General features: G+C 54.2%; 1 protein-coding gene and 1 long non-coding RNA gene across 10 annotated transcripts in view; one reads left to right on the top strand and one right to left on the bottom strand.

The window, feature by feature from the left end:
- The window catches only part of SYT12 (synaptotagmin 12), a 32906-nt gene extending 14069 nt beyond the window's left edge, over positions 1–18837 (top strand). For all 8 annotated transcript variants that reach the window (XM_043973419.1, XM_043973426.1, XM_043973423.1 and 5 more), the window contains 6 exons: positions 1097–1290; positions 2191–2583; positions 10017–10232; positions 11012–11132; positions 14651–14784; positions 16174–18837. In XM_043973419.1, coding sequence (XP_043829354.1) covers positions 1097–1290; positions 2191–2583; positions 10017–10232; positions 11012–11132; positions 14651–14784; positions 16174–16347 — 1232 coding nt within the window. In that variant the 3' untranslated portion in view covers positions 16348–18837. The remainder of the gene's footprint in view (positions 1–1096; positions 1291–2190; positions 2584–10016; positions 10233–11011; positions 11133–14650; positions 14785–16173) is intronic.
- Positions 2592–14628, bottom strand: LOC122732967. Of its 2 annotated transcripts, XR_006353663.1 has the most exons (4): positions 13415–14617; positions 9955–10260; positions 6052–6153; positions 2592–4265 (listed from the first exon to the last, which is right to left on the bottom strand). It is a non-coding gene; the product is annotated as an uncharacterized LOC122732967 (long non-coding RNA). The 2 variants fall into 2 exon arrangements; XR_006353662.1 differs by lacking the exon at positions 9955–10260 and having other exon boundaries at positions 13415–14628.
- Positions 18838–19260: the final 423 nt, after the last annotated feature.

Genomic DNA, 19260 nt, shown 5'->3' with positions numbered 1-19260 from the left:
GTGTTCCTTTCTCCATGAAGCCCTTGGAGCTGTCAGAGCACTCCTTTCTTCTCTATGAGCTTGGACATACTGGGTATGTACAAACTGGCTCCCCACCTTGGAGGGCCTGTTTCACTCTTGTCATTCTACCACCAGCACTGGGCACCAGCCATCACTGCCACGACCCCCTGTCACCGAGCAGGCCCTTCGTAAATGCTCACTGACTGGCCGAAGCCGAAAGCTGCTCTGGGCAGACCCCTTCTCATCTTGGATTTCTCTTCCCTCTGGCCAAGGCTGTTGTCTTTCTCTTCTTTCCTCTTTGTGGCTCCCCAGCCTTAGCTCATTCTGAGGCTTGACCCTCTTTCAGCTTTCTTAACAAGGACAGGTCAGGGTTTTGTGTTTTGTGCATCTACGGTGGTCTCTCTCCTCTGGGTCGGAATCCTTCCTCTTTGGCTCTTCAGGATAGCATTCTTGAAATTCTGGTCCCTCCTAGAAATCTGGGGGGGTCACGGGATCTTGGGACCCCTCCTCTGAACTCTCAAATCTACTCTTGCCAATCCACACCACCTTAACTGCAAGTCCTCTCTCAATCACACTGCCCTGAGAAGCTCCAGGTGGGGGCCTTTCCACCTGGTTCAATGGACACTTCAACAGTCATGACCATGTTTAGGGTTGGAATTTTCCCAGCTTTCTTATCTCCTCTGTGGAACCTCACCGTGCCCAGAGAGTGCTCCCATGCCCGACTTGGCCCCAGGCTGCTGCAGCCTTAGATTCTTGGTAAGCTAGGACTGGAATAATGGTGCCCAATTCACATGGACATTTGTCAAATCTTTAAAAAAGAGAGATTGTCTTTCTTACCTAAGTCTCACCTTCCACTGCTCCACCAGCTGCAAGGAAGAAGGCACGAAAGGGCAGAAGGTTGGCAAGGTAGGGCAAGATCCACTTCTGATGTGGCTCAGAGGCTTAGCAGATACAGGAAGGGCTGCTGTCTGGTCTGGGGGAGGGGCTACCGGCGTGCATGGATGTGTCCCCCCATGAGAATGTGAGTGTGGACCATGTGCCTAATGCTTTGTGATGCTCGGGCTCCCCTAACAGCAATCACCTGCTTCTTCCCCAGTTATTAAGAGCCCTCCGGGCTGGGAGGTTGGGATCTACGTCGCCGGGGCCCTTGCCTTGCTGGGGGTTGCTGCTGTGAACCTGTGGAAGCTCTGCAAATCAGGCAGCTTCCCCATCCCATCTCCATTCCCAAACTACGACTACCGGTACCTGCAGAAGAAGTACGGGCTCACCTATTCGGAAGCCAGGCAGAAGGTGAGGGTGGGACCCGGCCTCCCCGGGGAGGAGGAGAAGCCAAGGCTCAGCCTCCAGAGCTGTGACCAAGGCCAGGCCCACATTTCCAGAGAGTGCATGGTCTCCTTGTCCTAATCCTGTGTTGAGGGTCACTCCTTTGAGTGAGGCAGCTAAACACAGCTACTTTGACCACAAAGGCCAACTGGAGTTAGGATTGCTTGAGGTCCTGCTCCGTGACTTCCCTGACTCAGTCTCTCCCCACTCCACTCCACCTCCATCCCTAACCCTGCAGCCTCCGGGATCCAACAGCAACTCCTTGCTTTGGCCCCAAACCCTCCTGGCACGGCCTGACCTGTCTTTTCCTTCCCCTTTTTGCCCTCCCCCTGCGGCTCCTCCAGCAGGACCCCCTCCATCTCGCCCCCCCCCCCTGCCATGTTTCTGTATGCCTGAGGTGGTCTTCCCTCATCACCTCGCCTCCAGCAGCCCTGGCTCCTTTCCAGACTCAGCTCAAGCAGCAGCTTGTACAGGAGGCCTTTCCTCTCCCCACTGCCTCCCCTCTAAGGATGTCCCGGATGTACCCACTTAGTTACATGCTGCTCCCTGAGGGCAGGGCTGGTTTTCTGTTCTTTGCTCTCCCCAGTACCTGGCACATGATAAGTGCTTGATGGCCGACTGGCAGAGCTGGGATCCAGCCAGCATTTGTTCATTGGTTCCATGACTGAGAGGTTAGCCACGAATCATGGTGTGAGGGTCTGTCATCAGTTCCCCTGTGACCCGCCCCCCCCCATCTCCTCCAGGGCCTAGCACAGTACTGGGTATACAGGAAGTGCTTAATAAATGCTTGCCAGATTGAAGTGGACAATCTCCCCCTCCTCCTTTCTGCCCTCCATCTCATGGCTTTCCTTTCCCTTTGGTCCCCAGAGAACAATGGCTTGCAGTAGCCAAAAGAGCAGTGAGCAAGCATCTCCTAGCCGCAAGGACAGCCTGCGGATGGATGACGCCTTTGAGAGTGTCAGCGAGCTAGGACCCCTTGAGCTGATGAGCCGGGAGCTGGGCCTCCCCCCCGATGGGACCCTCAAGAAATCCCTGTCTGCCGATTCACTCAGTTCCATCTCTTCTGTGAACAACAACTTTGGCCAGGACTTTATGCTGGGCCAAGTGGAAGTGAGCTTACAGTATGAGCCCAGAAGACGCTCGCTGCTCGTGGTTGTGCTGCAGGGCAAGGACCTGCTGGAAAAGGAGGACCCTGCCTTTGACTCCTGCTTCCTGCGTGTCACCCTGGTGCCCGAGGACCAGATTGTGGGCATCACCCGGGTAAGTCTGTCTTCTGGGGCTGCTGGGGAGGCTGGTATGGGGCAGCAGGAAGAACCCTGGACTTGAGTCCAAGGACATAAACGTAGCAGTGACCATGGCTGTATCTACTCTGAGCCTGTGTCCTCATTAGTAACGTGGGAACAATCACAATACTTGTACAACCTACCTCATATGGTTGATGGGTACCCAGGGTGGATGCGCATGGATGGATTACAATCTGCATCACTGGAGAGAACACACACACTGGGACATATCCTTTGGAGGAGTGGCCCCTCACAGGGCTGATGAGGAGCCAGTGAAAGGGCCTCTTGCCCACCTGAAAGTGCCACAGAAATGTCAGCTCTGGGCAGGGGGCCCTGGGGTCCAGGAAGCATCAGTGGATGGATGCCTGCATCTTTGAATACACTTTGGGACATAGAGGGTTAGGGGTGGGAGGGCCCTCAGAACAAAGCATGTCAGGGTGGAGAGGGACCTAAGAACCTTTCAGTACAGGGTGGTAAAGGTGGGAGGGCCCTTACAACACAGAATGTCACTTTATAACATAGAATGGAGAATGTCATCTTAGAACACAGAATGTCAGGGTGGGGAAGGGCCTTCAAACACAAAATGTCATCTAAGAGTATTGAATGTCAGGACTGGGAGGGCCCTTAGAACAGAGAATGTCATCTCAGAACACAGAATGTCAGGGCAGGGGGGGACCTTAGAACATAGAATGTTAGGATTTTGAGGGCTCTTAGAACACATACTATCAGGATTGGGATGGACCATAGAACACAGAATATCAGGTCTGGGAGGGACTTTAGAATACAGAATGTCAAGGGTGGGAGAGACCTTAGAACATATAGTGTTGCCTTAGCACATAGAATGTTGGAACTGGGAGGGACCTTAGAACCTAATATCAAGGATGAGAAGGACTTCAGAGCAGGGAATGTCACCTTAGAACACAGAATGTCAGGTCTAGGAGAAAAATGTCAGAGCTGAGAGAGGCCTTTGAACAGAACGTCAGAGCTGGGATGGATCTTAGCACACATAATGTCAGAACCTGGAGGGGATCTTACAACCCAAGACTGCGCAGGCTATTAAGAGCTGGGAGGCACCTGGGAGTGTCAGGATGGAAAGGGTGCGCAGCAGGTCACTGGATCTGACCCCCTTCTTCTCTAGAGGAAGAAGGCAAGACCCTGAATGGGAAATGAAGCTTGCCTGGGTGTAGAAGATGAGGACAGGCACCCCAAGGAATGGGTTTGGGGAGCTGGGGGCAGGGAAGACATTCCACTGCAGCTGCCATTTTGCCTAGGGGGGGTCCTGACCCATCTCCCTCCTCTTGGGCTCACGGCCACAGGCAGGCCGTCCACACCTGGGTTTCCCTAGGGGCAGGACTTCAGGGGGCTGAGCTGATGCTTCTTCCTAGTCCCCCCCAGCCTGGTTCCACAGAGTCCCTGCAGGCTAGCAGGAAGGACCAGACCTCCCTTGACCCTTTCGTGCCCGGGCACTTCTCTCCTTGAGCTCAGTTTGGTACCAGTTCAAAAGACAGCTTCTGTAGCTCCGTGACCTGGAGCAAGCCCAGGGGAAGCCCCCCAGAAGGGAGCAGGCACTAGGCTTGGCAAGTCTGAGCAGGGAAGGGTGGCTGGCAGCCCCAGGGAGTGTCCATGGAAAGTGTCCTCTTCTGCTGCTTGCTCTGGGTCCTAGGGATGGAGAGGAAAAGAGAGGCCCAGGGCAGGTGTTACTATTCTCCCCACACATGTTCAAAGGAACTCAGCCCTTCGGACTAGAAGCAACACCTTCTAAAGACCTCAGCTCAGCAAGTCCTTAGCCGTCATTGCCCTCTGGGGACCCAGGGCCAAGTGAGGGCCACAGGAAGAGAGAGCAAAGGAAGATTTTCTTCCTCCAGAGAGCTCGTTGGCTACCTGAGGAGAGAGATCAAACCTAGAACAGTGAGAAAAAAGACAAGGCAGCTTGTAACTAATGCCTGACTAATTATGATGTTCACAAAGCCCTCAGCAGACATCATGCAAGGGAGGTGCTTTCTCTCCATTTCACAGATGAGGGAGGTGAGGCTTTGGGAAGCAGAGACTCACTAGTTAAGAGTTCAGAACTGGAGTATCAAGGGAGTTCTCTTGGGGCTTAGGCCAACTTCCCTGCTCCTCTGCCGTCCTGGCACCAGAACAGTCTCTGGCCTACCCCCACCCCCACTCCCTGCCCACTCAGGGCCCCCTCACCCCAGCCTGTGGCCCCAGGCCCCACTAGGTTCCTTGACCACAGCCCATCTGGCCGTCTCCTGTGTCCACCCAGCTTTTTTGTCTTTTTAGACCCAGCTCAGGGGCAACCTCCCCCTTCCCTCCTGGCATCTCTCAGGCCTCTCAGATTGGGGGTTTCTTGGTCCTGACCACACCTGGTGAGGTGCCTCATTCCCCTGCCTAGACAGGCAGGGACTGTGCTTCTTCCCTCTCCCCTCTGGGATCAAAGAGCCTCTCCCCAGGTCTCATGAAGCAACCTCACACAGCGACTAGTGGTGTGAGCCTGGGCAAGTCACTTTGCCTCAGTTTCCCCAACTATTAGCTGGGGATAATAGTACCACACAGGTAATGCTGTGTGGATGATACGGTATTTATAAAGCACAGAGCACAGAGCCTGGCACTGGTAGGTGCTATATAAATGCTGGCTATTAATAGTGGTTATAGTAAAAGAAAGTAGGATTACAAGTTGAATGTGGTCAGGACCAAGGAGAGGTCCTGAGGACCTCACTCTGAACTATGGGAGTACCAGGGAAAGATGATGAAAAATGAGAGGGGCCAGGGCTGCTGACAGGCACGGGTTATCCCATCTCCAACAAGGGCAAGAGAAGAGAGCCCAAGCCCTGGAGGTCAGGCTGCTTGAGGACCACTGTACTTAGGGAACATGTGAGGAAACTGAGGCCCCAGAGAAGTTACAGCTCTTACCAAAGGTTGCCCATCTCAGCGTTAAGAAGAGAGAACCAGGATTTCAATTCCGGGCCAAATTCTAGAACATCTGATTGATCATTAGACTGGGAGCTCCCTAAGGGCAGGGACTGCGTCTCTTTAATATTCCTAGCACTTGGCAGAGTGCTTGAGACACAGAAAACACCTAATAAATGCTTCGGGACATGAGGACCAGTCAGAGGACAGACAGGCACCAGCACGGTCCCAACAAAATTTAGCTGCCGGCAGACTCCCTTGTTTCCTCTTTAAAGGCAGCCTAGTTCACCCAGATGTCAAGGCTTGGCAGGGGGAGGTCACCAGGGCCGTCGGTCCCTCCTTGGCCTCCCAGCGCCCATCTCCCTCTCCATCCAGGAGCCAGAGCCTGTGCAGACGCCCAAAGACAGAAGCTGTGTTCCTACCAGGCCCTGGCTGTTGGGGCAGGAGGAAGCAGCACGTGCTATACTGATGGGGAGACCAGGCCTCCAGCCATGTTGTGACCAGAGCCAAGTCCCTTCCCTTCTCGTGCACTTACATGGTGGCTTGTGACTCTAGGCAGTGGCTTTCATGGAGAAGGGCAGGGAAAGGAGAGAGCTGCTTCATGTTCACTCATCGAGTTCCATTCCGCAGAAAGAGGCTGTGAGAGAGGAAGACAGAGCAGCTAAGACACACAGAGATGGGCAGGAGGGGGCTCCAAGAGAGCAGCCAGCAGGGAGAGCCCCCGTAAGCAGGTCAGGAGCAGCAGCGGCAATGCTGGTAGAGGGGAGGCAGAGCCGGCCTCCCGAGTGTGTGGCTGAGACCCGCCAGCGGGCCGGGGTGCCAGACAGACATCAGAACTGGGAGATGACCAGTGTGGACTCCTGGGAGGAAGTCTGGGGAGCACCCCTGAGGACAGGGGTTATGGCGTTTGTTCCCACTTGTGCCTGGCACATGGTAGGGCTCAACCATCTCATGTTTAATTGAATTAAATGACCCCCAGAGGAAAGAAACAACAAGGAGAACATCCAGGGTATGTTTAGGGTTCAGTTCAATGTCCAGGCTAAAGGTCTTTGCATCTGCTACTCTGTCTAATTCTAGTTCCAGGAACAAGACGCCCTGGACCAGACACCCTTGGGTGTTCTCCCCCATCCTTCTGGGTGTGGTTTCCCCTTCAGAGTGTAAGTTCCTTAAGGGCAGGCGCTGGCTTTCTTTTTATTAATGGTATCCCCAGCACTTAGAACAGTGCCTGGCACATAGTAGGTGCTTAATAATTCACTGATCGTTCATTGGATTGGAAGATCAATGGAGTCAGAAATAGAAGTGATTGTGTCACTGGAGTAGACTGTAGGCTACCAGCCCAAAGGAATAAGATGAGGTTTTCAGGGATCAGATGAGAAGTCTGGGACAGTCAAGCTACAGTTGTGATCAGGCGATTGATATCATGGGGGAAGGGCTGCCATCACTTGGACTTCTGCCCAAAACAGAGAATCTATTAATTTCATGGTTTGGCTTCATGATTTCATCCTTCAAAAGTTGGGAGAACCAACCACAGAATCCTGGCCCTGACTTGGGAGAAGGGCTCAGAACAGGGATTGAGGGAAAACAACTCCTTCCTCCCATGCCAGCTGGCGAGAAAAGAGAGGAAAATAGAGCACAGTGTGATAGGTAGCCTAGGTTTGGAGACAGGCTCAGAGGAAGGACAGGCAGGACCCCACAGTCTATTCTTTACAGGGGAAATAAGGCCAGGAAGGAGGGGGAAGGATTCTCCTTTTAAGAATGAAACTCTCAAGACATGATGAGAAACAAAATGTCAATAAGAAAGGAGGCATTGTCTGAAGAGACTGGTGTGGATGCACAGGGGGCTCTCTGAAAATGTGTCCAGAAGAGGAAGCCAGGGCAGAGGGCAGGGGGTGAATGTGTTAGTGAGGCGTAGGAACATGAGCTCTGGATGAACAGAGGATGGCCAGCAAAGTCCAACACAAAGGAGAAGTTTTTAAAGCTCTCTCAGAGGGAACAATAGAGGCCCAGTAAAGTGAGAGGACCGCAGCTTGCAACAGAGCGGAACTGCACTTAACAAAATGCTTGGCATTCATTCATTCACCCATTCATTCATTCCATTCTGAGTCAAACTGGATAAGGCCAAGGCAGCCCAAGGAGATCCTGTGATCTGGGTCCACATTGAGCTTGGCCTAAATGTCAGCATGTCCCTCATCATTGTCATGGTGAGGCCTGGGGACAGCGATCAGTGGGAGAGTGTCCAGAGGAGGCAGTCAGGACAGGATGGGCTGGGAGGCGAGAAGCCTCAGGGCAGACATCATGCTGGCTTTCCTAGCTGGCTCTGAGCATAAGAGCTGCAATGTAGACAAAGATTCTTCTTGTTCAGCTCTAGCAGGCAAGACTGAGGGTCAAGGTGGGGGAGGAACTTCTTGACTTTCATCAAAATCTAGCTGAGACGTAGGATTTCCTTCAATTATTCAGAGACCTTCTTCTGAGAAGGGGTCTGGAGGCTTCGCTTCCCCAGACCAAGGGCTCCAGAACATAAGGAAGATAAAGAAGCTCCTGTCTAGTCCTTCTAGCAGGGGGGGCTAGCCACCACGCATCACCATGGTCCCATGCGAGGGAATGAGATAGTTAGGAGCAGAGAGCAGGAGGGAAGGAGAAAAATCGGTCTTCATCCCTTCCCAGGGGACCACAATAAACAACATCTCTCTAAAACTTTGCAGTTCACCCTATGGTTTCTTTACTACTGTAACATGTCAAAAATCTTCAATAGCTCCCTACTGCTGGCAGAGTAGCATCCAACTACAGTTCCTGGCATTCAAGGCCCTCCTAACCCATTTCTGTCAAGGTTGCCACCATCCATCCATCCATTCAGTAGCCTGTCTGTCACCTTGCACTCAATCCCAACTCTTCCCCCTTCCTTGTCCCTCATATCTGGTCACCCTGGGCCAGACCCCATCCTTTTTGGTCTGGCCCCTCCAATAGCCTCCTACTGGTGACCCTTGGGGCAGCTAGGTGGCACAGTGGATAGAGCACTAGCCCTGGAGTAAGGAGGACCTGAGTTCAAACCTCACCTTAGACACTTACTAGCTGTATGACCCTGGGCAAGTCACTTAATCCCCAATTGCCTTAAACATCCAGGGCCATCTCTAGTCGTCCTGATGTATATCTTGCCACTGGACCCAGATGGCTCTGGAGGAGTGAGGCTGCTGACTGCACAGCCCTCCCTCACTTCAATCCTATTATTCAGTGTCATGGTCCTCTTCTAGAAGAAAAGGACAAACAACAGTAAATGGTGACCCTACCCCTGAGGTCTCTTTCAGCTTGAGACTGAAGGTCCTAATTCAACTCCCAGGCCAGAACTCTCCCCCCTTCCCTCCTCCCTTCAAAGCTCAGTTTAAGTGTTGCCTCGGATGGGAAGCCTTCCCCACTGCCCCATCTCCCCTGCTCAGTGGAATGTTTCTGTCCTTATTTCCCCAGCTCCAAGCATAGGGCTGGAACACAGTGGGGGCTTAATTAATGCTTGTGGGACCCATAGCACCGGAGGGTTTGCTCAACATTTGACAGATATTCATTCCCTCATTAGGTTTGTTAGCACTGACTCAAACTCTATAGACTGGAGCTAAAGAGATTTTCCAACCTAGTGTCCTCTGACTTCCCTCCCCTCCAGCCCCGCTGGACAAGGTCTCGCTCTTCCCCTCCTCTCTCTTGCCTTTGCGCATCAGCCACAGTGTTCTCTGTCTGCATGGCCCTTCCTGTCCATCTCTGCCTCCTCCTCCACGAAGTCTGCTGGGATCTCTCTAGTTTGAGCCTCCTAGAGGCTGTCAGGGAACATGGCCTAGCCCAGTGGCTGGCGCTCGTGTCTGATCCCTTGCTGGACTGGGCAGGGGCTTCCTGTTCTGAGCTTTGAAGGTCTCTGCACAGCCCTCCTTGCCTCTTCTGGGTGGGTGGTACAATTGTAATGAGAGCAGCTGCCAAAGACATCAAGCGTATCAGTGAAGTGCTGGAGCACAGGCCTGAGCTCCAATGGTCCTTGGTCACTAGGCGTTCAGGGTGCCCCTACTATGTGCCGAGCTAAGGGCTGGGTCTGGCCTGACCGAGATCCTGCATTTGACAGAGAGGGAATCTGAGCTTCTGGGAGAAGAGATTGGATCCAGTGCGCTGTCCTGTTATTCCTGTGCCTCCCCTTCCCATGGCCATTAGAATGGAAGGACCTCCAAGGCAGGCTCAGTTCTGCTTCCTATTGGTATTCTTCCATTCATTCTGTTAGTGCCAGGGCAGCTGCCACGCCGAACCCTTGGCCTTTAAATATAGGACATGTGCTTCTTGGGGAGAGGCAGCACAGCCTAAGCTTCCTAGTAAGGCGAGTTCCTTCAGTGGCCCAGGGCCCCGAGATCCTAGGATCCTAACCCAGTGAGTCCTGGCCTGGGAGTCGGGGAGACTTGAGTGCAAATCCTACCTCTGACCCTGGCAGCCTCGCCAGTGCTGACTCCTGCTTGCTTTCTTCCTGCTGCTCTGCAGATCCAGCGGACTGCGTACTCCATTTTCTTTGACGAGAGGTTTAACATCACCTTGAACGCCTCTGCCCTAGAGGAAAGCAGCTTGCGCTTCTGCGTCTACGGCATCGATGACGACGATCGCAACGTCATGACCGGGGTGGTCGACCTGAGACTGTCTGTCCTGGACCTGCCCCATCAGCCCTTCTGTGGCTGGCTCTACATGCAGGATGTGAACAAGGTGAGGGGCTTGCCGGCAGGCCTGTGCCCTGGGGAGGGGGTGATGGTGGGGGCCCTGCTTCAGCAAAGCTGAGAACTGGCAGCAAAGCTGAGAACTGGGGAGCAGGGCGCCTTCTGCACAGAGAGCGTATTCTAAGAAAGCTCAGAGGCTCAGCCCAGAAGAGCTCGCTGTCCCCTGGAGAATCCTCTGCCACCTGGCCACCCATGCCTGCCAGGCCAATTTGGAGGCTATCTAGGAAGAAAGGGTCTGCTTACATACAAAGGAACCACTGATTCCTGAAGCCAGGTGGGCCAGTGGTTAGAGAGCTGACCTCGGAACCCCCTTCCAAATGCTCACTAGCTTGGGTGAGCCAGCGCAAGTTAAATTGCCTCTCCGACTCAGTTTCCTCATCAGTAAAGTGGGGATAATAACAGCACTTATTTCCCAGGATTGTTGTGAGGGTCAAAGGAGTCCTTAGAAAAACCTTCATCAAGGCTAGCCATTCTTATCTATTCCCTAAAAGCAGGCCCTCTTCAAGACTGCCCATGTATTCCAAAGAATCAGCCTGCATTTCTTTAAGGGTCTACTTTACCTGACTTAAGTGTTCCTTTGTTCCTTCAGACAGGTTCTTCCTGCTCTTGCCTGTGCAAGGGGGGCTGCTGTTCCCCGGCTGTCCAGGTTCAGCCCCTGGACGCCTGTACCACCTTGGGGCAGGATGTCCAAAGGGAATCCTGCCCTAGGGCTCTGAATGTCCTTTGAAAATGAAGCCTGGTGACTCCCTGTGCCTCGTATGTCTACAGGTCTCAGACTCGGTGGGCGAAGTCTTGCTCTCCCTCAGCTACCTGCCCACGGCTGAGCGACTCACCGTGGTGGTGGTGAAGGCCAAGAACCTCGTCTGGACTAATGGGAAGGCGACCGCAGGTGAGTGTTTGGCCTGCCAAACGCAAAGCCTCTGTGCCAGGGAGAAGGGTAGCACCCCGGCTGGTCCGGACCAAGCAAAGGGCTTAGGGACTACCTCTGTGAGGGTCAAAATGCAGCAGTGTGCCCAGAGGGTGGGGCAGGAGTGGCCAGGTCCGGAGGGAGGCCCGATGCCTTCACTACACTGCCTTGTGATCTTTGAGGCTTTGTCCCTTACTAAAGGACAGCTTTCCTTAAGCAGCTGATGGAGGTTTCTTGAGTGACAAGAGCAGCATGTGCAGTCACGCCTTGTCGATGGGCTTGAACTTCACTCACCCCAGAACTGGGGGGGGGGTGGGCAGCCAGGGCGGGGGGCAGCAGTGATGAACAGACCCTGGAGGACCCACTGTTGGGTCTGCAGAGGGCTCTTTAGCACCAGGAGGCACTTTGGGCTCAAGGTGTACTTCCCTGAGAGATGAGGTGCCCCCTCCCCAAGCTATTCCCCTGGAAGGATGTTTCTGAAGCTTAAGTCCAGACGAGTCCTAGACTGACCCAGCCATCATCAATGCCTGTCTTAGCCCCCACTGACTGGGGTCACAAGGGCCTGCCAAGGCTTTTAGATAGTACAGTGGGGAGAGGGCTGGACTTGGCCATCAGGAGCCCAGGGCTCAAATCCGGCCTCAGACGTTTTGCTGTGCAACGGGGGCAAGTCTGGTTTTCTCATCTGTAAAATGAGGTAAAAGCCCCCTCCCCCCGCCCCAGGTTGTTGTGAGGCTCTCTGGAGATGGGGCAGCTCTATGGAAATGCTGGTTACTATTAATCACATAACAGCTAGTCGCCCTCCAGCCTGCCCTGGCTGGGGCCAGCAAGGAAACTGGGGCTCTGGGAGGCTGCCAGGTGGTAAGCAGCAGAGCCCACCCTGGTCCAAGGTGCCTCTGCACCACTCTCTGCCCGAGCCAGGGAAGTCTTTCTACCATGCCCTGGTCTGCAGTGAAGTACCTACTACGCAGGAGCAGGGAGCTCGCTCCCCCGCCCACCTCCCTCCCCCTCCTGCTCCTCCTCCTCCTCCCCCAGCTTTGTCTCTGAGCTGCTACCTGGAGCTCTGGCAGCAGAAGGAGGGGGGAGAGGAGGATGCAGCTGGAATCCATGTGTCTGTCTCTCATTGGCCAGCCGAGGGCCTGGAGACAGCATCCCAGCCAATGGGAGCCGAGGCTGCCTGCCGCAGAGCTGCTCGCGCTCCCCTCCACCCCCAGGTGTTTCTGCAGAGCAGCATCCTTGGAGCCCAGGGACAGTGGCAAGAAGCACCTGCTGGCCAGGGAGGGGGTAGTCCTGCTCACCCCCAAATGGGACCAGGACAGAGGTGGCTGGAGGGTCTGACTGGCCCCACTCCCCTAGGTCTGCAGCCCACAATATATAACATATAACATATACATAACCTACGCCCCACACCCCCTTCTCTACCTCCTTTTGGGGCTCCTCATCCCCCCCATCCTCCTACCCCCATACCCAACCCTGGCAGGACTGGTTTGTCTCACTCATTGCTCCTGTGGTCACCAAGACCTGGGTTCAAATCTAGCATCAGCCAGGGCCACTTGGGTGGCCTCAGTAAAGGCTCATCTCTAAGAGGAGGAGGTTGGGCTAGCCGTGGCCAAGGGCCCTTCCCAACTGTCCACCACTACCTGTGGCCCTGCTCCTCTTCTCCCCCATGGGGCTCATCAGCTCGCACAGTCCAGGTATCTCTGGCTCAGTGACCAAGGTCTTGGGTCTCTCTCTCTGGGGCTGATCTCCACCTGCCCCGTCCCTGCAAGACCTTGCTGCTTTCCTGAAAGCCGCCCCCCCTTCTCCTTTCCTTGTTTCTGGGGAGGACACCTCATCCTTCCGGGCGACTCCCCCTCCTCCCATTGTCCCCTGCATCCCTCCAATTCCCTCCCTCTCCACTCCTCCCACCTGCTGCAGCCTCCAGCTTCAGATGCTGCGGGGGCTCCCTGCCGCAGGCTGATCCCCCATCCTTCTCCCTCCCAAGTGTCACAGATGGGGCCGTTCTTGCGCGCCCCCCCCCCCCAGCCTGCCACCTCTTGCCTCCAGGGTTTCTTTTTGGAAGGCTGCTCATCCCTGCCTAGCCTGCTCCCCTCCAAGGTTCAGCTGGGGAATCACTACCTTCCCAAATTCCTTCCCAAGCCTGAGGCCAGTGATGGTCCCCACGACTGTGCATCCCTCTGCTGACCCTGAAAACACAAACTTCAAGACAAAAGGCTGGTGGGTTTGTCTGGGCATGCCTAGCACATGGCAGCATGCCTGGCACTTACCGGGTACTTTAGTTGATGATGCCTGTTGACTTGGACCCAAGTAGACAGGGGCTCTCTGGAGGCTCGGGGTAGAGAAATCCAAAGTGTTCACTACTAGCCGGTCTGAGTCCAGGACTGGAATTTAGCAGGCTGTGTGACCTTGGCCAAGTCCTTTCCCTTCTCTGCAGGTCACCTCCAAAAGGAGAGAGTTGGGCTAGGTCAAGTCAGTGTCCATATCAGCTGAGACCTAGAAATCACACACAGCTCTAAAGCTTTCAGGCTCAGCAAGCCCTCTGCATAATAAAGGTGTGGGGGGAAAAAAAGAAGGTGTGGGGACAAAAGACTTCTTCATGAACTAACTGTTAATTAAGACCCCACTAAGTCAGTTCTGAGTCAGGGACAAAGGCTTTCCTTAGCAGGCCAATGGTGCTCAGTGGACTGGACACTGAGGCAGGCTGTGTGGTGCCCACAAATTGGATAGGGGAGGAGGGAGAAGGAAGGAAGGAAGGAAGGAAGGAGGGATTGGAAAAGGGTCTGCTTGCCCCTGCTATCTGAAATTCTCTCCTCTCTGCTGGGCATATGTCTTGTAGGTACCTGGTTATTTACATGGTGTTTCCCTCATTAGACTAGGAACTCCTTGTGGGCAGGCCCTGTTTTGGCCATGCCTTGCATCCCAGAGTTCAGCACAGGGCCTGACACACAGTAGACATTTACGAAATGCTTGTGGCTCGACTGAGTGACTGGCAACGGCAGCGCAGTAACACTGCCGACTGAGCCCAGAGTAGGAGGTGGAGCGCAAGGGCAGCACCCACATCCCGCTCCCAGTGACCAGAATGAGGCAAATTCCCAAGGACTGGGGAAGCAATCTGGCTGCCCGGGGCTTTGCTGTGGGCATGTTGGAGCTGCTGCCCCAGATGGTGAGGCAGGGTAGCAGAGTGGCTAGGGAGCCAGTCTTAGGGTCAGAAAGCTGTGGCTTCAAATATTACCCATGAGACATCCTGGCTGTGTGCCCCAGGCCAAGGGGTAAGGCTAGAAACAGCAGGAAAGGGGGCCCCTTGTACTGGCAGAGAGGGCTCTCAGTGCTAGTGAAATCACAGGGCTTATTCAAATAAACCTGCCGGAGCCCAAGGAACAACAGGGAGGCAGCAGAGGATCTTCTGCCAAACTGGTTCAGGGGATGTGGGGGACCAGCATCCTGGAAGTGGGGGGCAAGAGGGTGGTGTCCCTGCCTGGACTTTCTGCTGTTTCCCCAAACAGATCCCTACGTCAAGGTGTACCTGCTGCAGGACGGAAAGAAGATAAGCAAGAAGAAGACAGCTGTGAAGAAGGATGATGCCAACCCCGTGTTCAACGAAGCCATGATCTTCTCAGTCCCTGCCATTGTGCTTCAGGTGAGAGGGCTGGTCTGGGACCATGGGGCCAGGATCAGGCTGGGGCCCATCCGTTTAATAAGCAGAGTGGAGCCCTGTGGGAGGCCTTGTGGCAGATAGAGTTTGGAACAGATGACTCCCTGCCCTCCTCAAGCTTGTCGTCTAGTAGAAGGAACAAGCACAAGTTCTGTCCGTTAGGGAAGAGCAGAAAAAAGTCTGGGGCCAGGTCTGAAGGGGACTCACACAATAGCGATGGCCTCTAGAACATGGTAGGGGGCTAGCCTCCCAAAAGGTGATTTGGTGCGTCCCCTAGCAAAGGGACATGAATTCTGAAATGTGTTCCGGGGTGTGTGCTTGGGGCCACCCTTACTTGATTTTGGCAGTAGCCAGGAGGGAGAGAGCTAGGCCAGATCAGGAGGATGTTCAGTGGCTAAGGGACTAGAGGTTCTAGGCCTTCTCCCATGTTCACTTCTGCCACCACGCGTGCGGCTGGTTTGGGAGGTTGGGAAACGTCCTCCCTGGAGCCCCCGGCCCTTATTTCTTCTGTCCCTGTGCTCACTGCTGAGTCATCAAGGTAGGCCCACTCAGCTGAGCAGCTCCCTGCCGCCCACTAATCTCGGGCACCAAGCACAGTGCAGAGACGGCCTTCTCAAGTTGAAGCCCTAAGCTTTCTTGGGGTTCCCTTGGTCCTGGGTCTCTGTTTAGGCTCCCCCGAATCACCAGGACTGGCTCATTTTCCTATCGTCCCCATTTGTCCTCCTGGCCCAGCTGAGAGGCCTCTCTCAAAGCTCCCAGGATGCCAAGGAAGCCGGAGCTCTGGGCAAGCCTGCCTGAGCAGACAGAAGGGCCTGAGCTGCAGCCCTGTGTCTGCACGCCCTCTCCCGGGAGCCTCCCTGGCCCCTGAGCTTCTCCAGCTCCTGCCTGCTTCCCACAGACCTGTGAGTCCCCTTTCTGCCTTGCTGCCCATCAGTCAGTGTCTAGGCAATGGTCTTTTCACCACGGGCGGCTGTGCTGCCCGAGAGCGCCACAAGGGGGCGCGCTGCTGGCGGCCATCGAGCCACACACGTCTTCTGCTTCTGCAAACCGGCATTTGGGGCTGCACCATCTTCCTTGTCCTGTAGGGGACACAGAAATGGAGGGGAGGAAGAAAGACAAGGCAAAGGTCTATCTCTGCAGCCCCTGGTCCCCAAGTCTGCACAGCCTGGCTGGGGGTGGGGAAAAGCCAACACACAGAAGGAGCCATCGAGGCCTCGCAGAGAGTAGAGCCTTAGTGAGCCCAAGAGGGGAACAAAGGAAGAGACCCTTGCTCTTTTTGTCTGGGAGATGAGTGGGGAAGATGGCGGGCATGGCCCATGCCCATCCCTGGGTCTCTAGGTAATAATCCTGCTCTCCCCGTCCCCTTTCCCCTAGGACCTGTCTCTGAGAGTGACCGTGGCCGAATGCTGTGGCGACGGGCGGGCCGAGAACATCGGCCACGTTCTCATTGGCCCACTGACCAGCGGCATGGGTATCACCCACTGGAACCAGATGCTGGCCACCCTGCGCAAGCCCGTGTCCATGTGGCACCCTCTGCGGCACGCCTAGGAAGGCCCAGATGTCAGAGGCCCCTGCCTGGGACCCTCTACCCACCCTGGGTTCCAGCACAGACTCTGCTCTCCCCTTACCCTTCTCCCCACACTCCCAGCTTTGTGAAAGTGGAACACAGCTCCATCAACTCCATCAGATTATGCCCTTCTTTGCTACACTTCCCTCCCCTGGGCTCCCCTGCACCCCCCACAATGAGGCCTGATCTGGTTACCACCATTGCCTATTTAACAAGAAGAAAGAGCATCTCCACTTGCATGGAGCTGAGATGGCCTCTCCCCAGGCCCTGGGCACAAGGCTCAGCCCTCAGAAAGCTGGGCAAGGAGTGCCAAGGCTGAGCTGGATGCTGAGGGCCAGCCCACAGGCATTTCACTGCAAGCCTCGTATGGGCTTCTCCCTGGTCTTGGAGTTGGGGCTGAAGTGACAGTGTAGGGTCCTACCTTCTCCCAATCCTCCTTGATGAATGCTTTCACCTTCATGGCCCCACTTGCTTTCTCTGATGACAGGTCCTGCTTCTGCGGGATGCCTGGGCTCTAGAACAGAGGAAAACACCCAAGAATGAACACCTCTCCTACTTCCCTCACTCTCCAGAAGTTTGGAGTGCTTCGCTCAAAGCCACCCCAGGAGAAAGGATGTGCAGGTCATATTACCCCAATTTACAGATAGGGAAACGGGCTTCGACATGAGGAGGGGCTTGCCAAGCTTATATGACAAAGAAAGGAACTCGAGAATATTCTGCCTCTTGGCTGGGCCCCTTTATCCAAGGGGAGAACCGCTGGCTAATCATTTAGCAAGCCCTACTGTGTGCTCAGTGCCAGTGCCAACAGGCATGGGGTAGGCCAAAGAGTAAGTGACCCAGTGCCCTTCTGGGGGGGCTCACAGCTCCAGCTGGGGGCACACAATGTGTGAGATCCTGAACAACACTAGGAACCAGACAGCTTCCAAATACTCCAGGGCTAAAGAGGAGAAAGGTTGGTGTAGACAGAAATGGTCAAGGAAGACTTCTTGAAGGTCAGGAGGAAATTTCCCACTTCCCTGGAGGAAGGCAGAGAAGTGGATTTGTGTAGGGATGGAATGGGCTCTGTCGGGAAAGAGTGTTCTCTGCTGACTATGTACAGGACAGGGAGTCTAAGACTGAGGCTGAGAAGGTAAAGGTGACTGCTGCCCACCCTAAGGCTGGTTAAAGCAGATCCTCTCCAGAGAGCCCCGCAGGAAGGGTACCATTCTCACTATTAGTAATAGCCAGTAGTCAGGGCTCAGTGACCAGGGGAACCTTCCCACTCAAGTTCCTGGCTCTTTCAGAATGCACTGGCTCCCCCTACCATGGTCCCAGCCCCAGGTCAGTCATGATTCTTTAGCTGGAAGCCCCCAAAGATCCCAGGGCCTTCTGAATTCCTTTCTGATCAACATTTCCAAGACTTCCCCTTAGCCCAGGTTGGGTGTACCACCTCCACTCCCCCCCAACCACACACACAACCCCCTCCCCATTAAAATAACTACCATCTAAAAACAGCCACACCATGTGACTCTTAAAAAAAAAAAAGGAAGCACTACAACACCAAACACTTCAGGGCAGCTCCAAGCACCTGGCTCTAGCCCAGCCAAACCTTATTAATTCAAGATGGAGGCCAATTTGACCTGATCGTCCCTACTCCTCTCAGTTAGGCTGGGGATGGGGCCAGAAGAGGACAAAAGGAAGAGAGCTTGAGAATAGACAACCTACTGGGTGACCCTGGGGAAGCTATTTCCCCTTTCTGGGTTTCCAGATTGAGGGAATTAGTATCGATGATCTGGAAGGTACCTCCCAGAGCTAATGATCTATGACTAAGTCACCTTGAGGTGGTCACTTAACTCTTCCTGATCTGCCAAATGGGGGAACTGGATGAGTTGGTGCAGTCTAGCTATTCACCTTACTCTCAGCTTGGGGTTAGGGGAGGGCAGGGCAGGTGAGAGAGGCACTCACCCCAGCCGACTGAATGGTCCTTCTTTTAACAACTCCTTCTTGGTAACTCGGTGCTAAGCTCTTTTGCTACTGAAGGACTCTAATTGGTGTCAGCAGCCCTCCAAATGAGAGGCCCAAAAGTCCTTGTGGCCTCAGCCTAGTTGCAGCTCTGGCTCTAAGGAAATACTTCCTGGCAATGAGAGTTGGTCATCTTTGGCCGGGTCACCTCAGCTGAGGCTGTGGCTTTCCAGTTCTATCATTTTGTGGTTCTCCATCCTGTTCCCCAATGCCATGGTCCTTGTGGGTTTGAGGGAAGGGCTAATGTGTTCCACCCCCCCCCCAACATTTTGCTAAGCTGGATGGAAGGGAACAGCATCTCCTAACCTACTAATTCCTGAAGAGCAGAGAGTTAACCCCTATTATTATTGTTGTTGTTGTTGTTGTTGTTGTTATAAATGCATGCAGCGTAACAAATGTGTAACAAATGTGCTGAGGGATCAGTGATCTGACTTCCCCAACAAAAACAATAAAGCAGCAGGAGAAAAGAATGCTCTTGGGTGTTTTTCTGTCCCCACCAGCCCCTGGGGGCCCTGGGTCTTTGGAAATCTAATTTCACAGGATAGGACAGTAAGTGGATAGTCAGAGATAAAAGATCTGACAGAAAGCTGCAGGGAAGCTGTGGCTTCTCAGAGCATCCATCACTTGGGGCCGGCCATCCAGAACAGAAGGAGGAGTTATCCAAAACAGGGAAGAAGAGGCCAAAGGGAAGGGAATCTCTTCCCTGCTCTGAGACTCTGGGACTCACTCATTCAATCAATCAGAAAACATTTCGTAAATGCTTGCTGTGTACAACGAGGCACAAGCCCGGGCCCTCAAGGGGCTCACAGTTCAATGGAGGAAGACCACAAGCAAACAAACGGATACATGCTATATGCAGGATGCAGCACTCACATCACGAGGGGTTAGAGAAG

Source organism: Dromiciops gliroides, chromosome 6 (genome assembly GCF_019393635.1).
Source record: "Dromiciops gliroides isolate mDroGli1 chromosome 6, mDroGli1.pri, whole genome shotgun sequence".
Lineage (NCBI taxonomy): Eukaryota > Metazoa > Chordata > Mammalia > Microbiotheria > Microbiotheriidae > Dromiciops > Dromiciops gliroides.
Note: the sequence above shows the minus strand (reverse complement) of the source record. Positions and strands in the feature narration are given on the sequence as shown.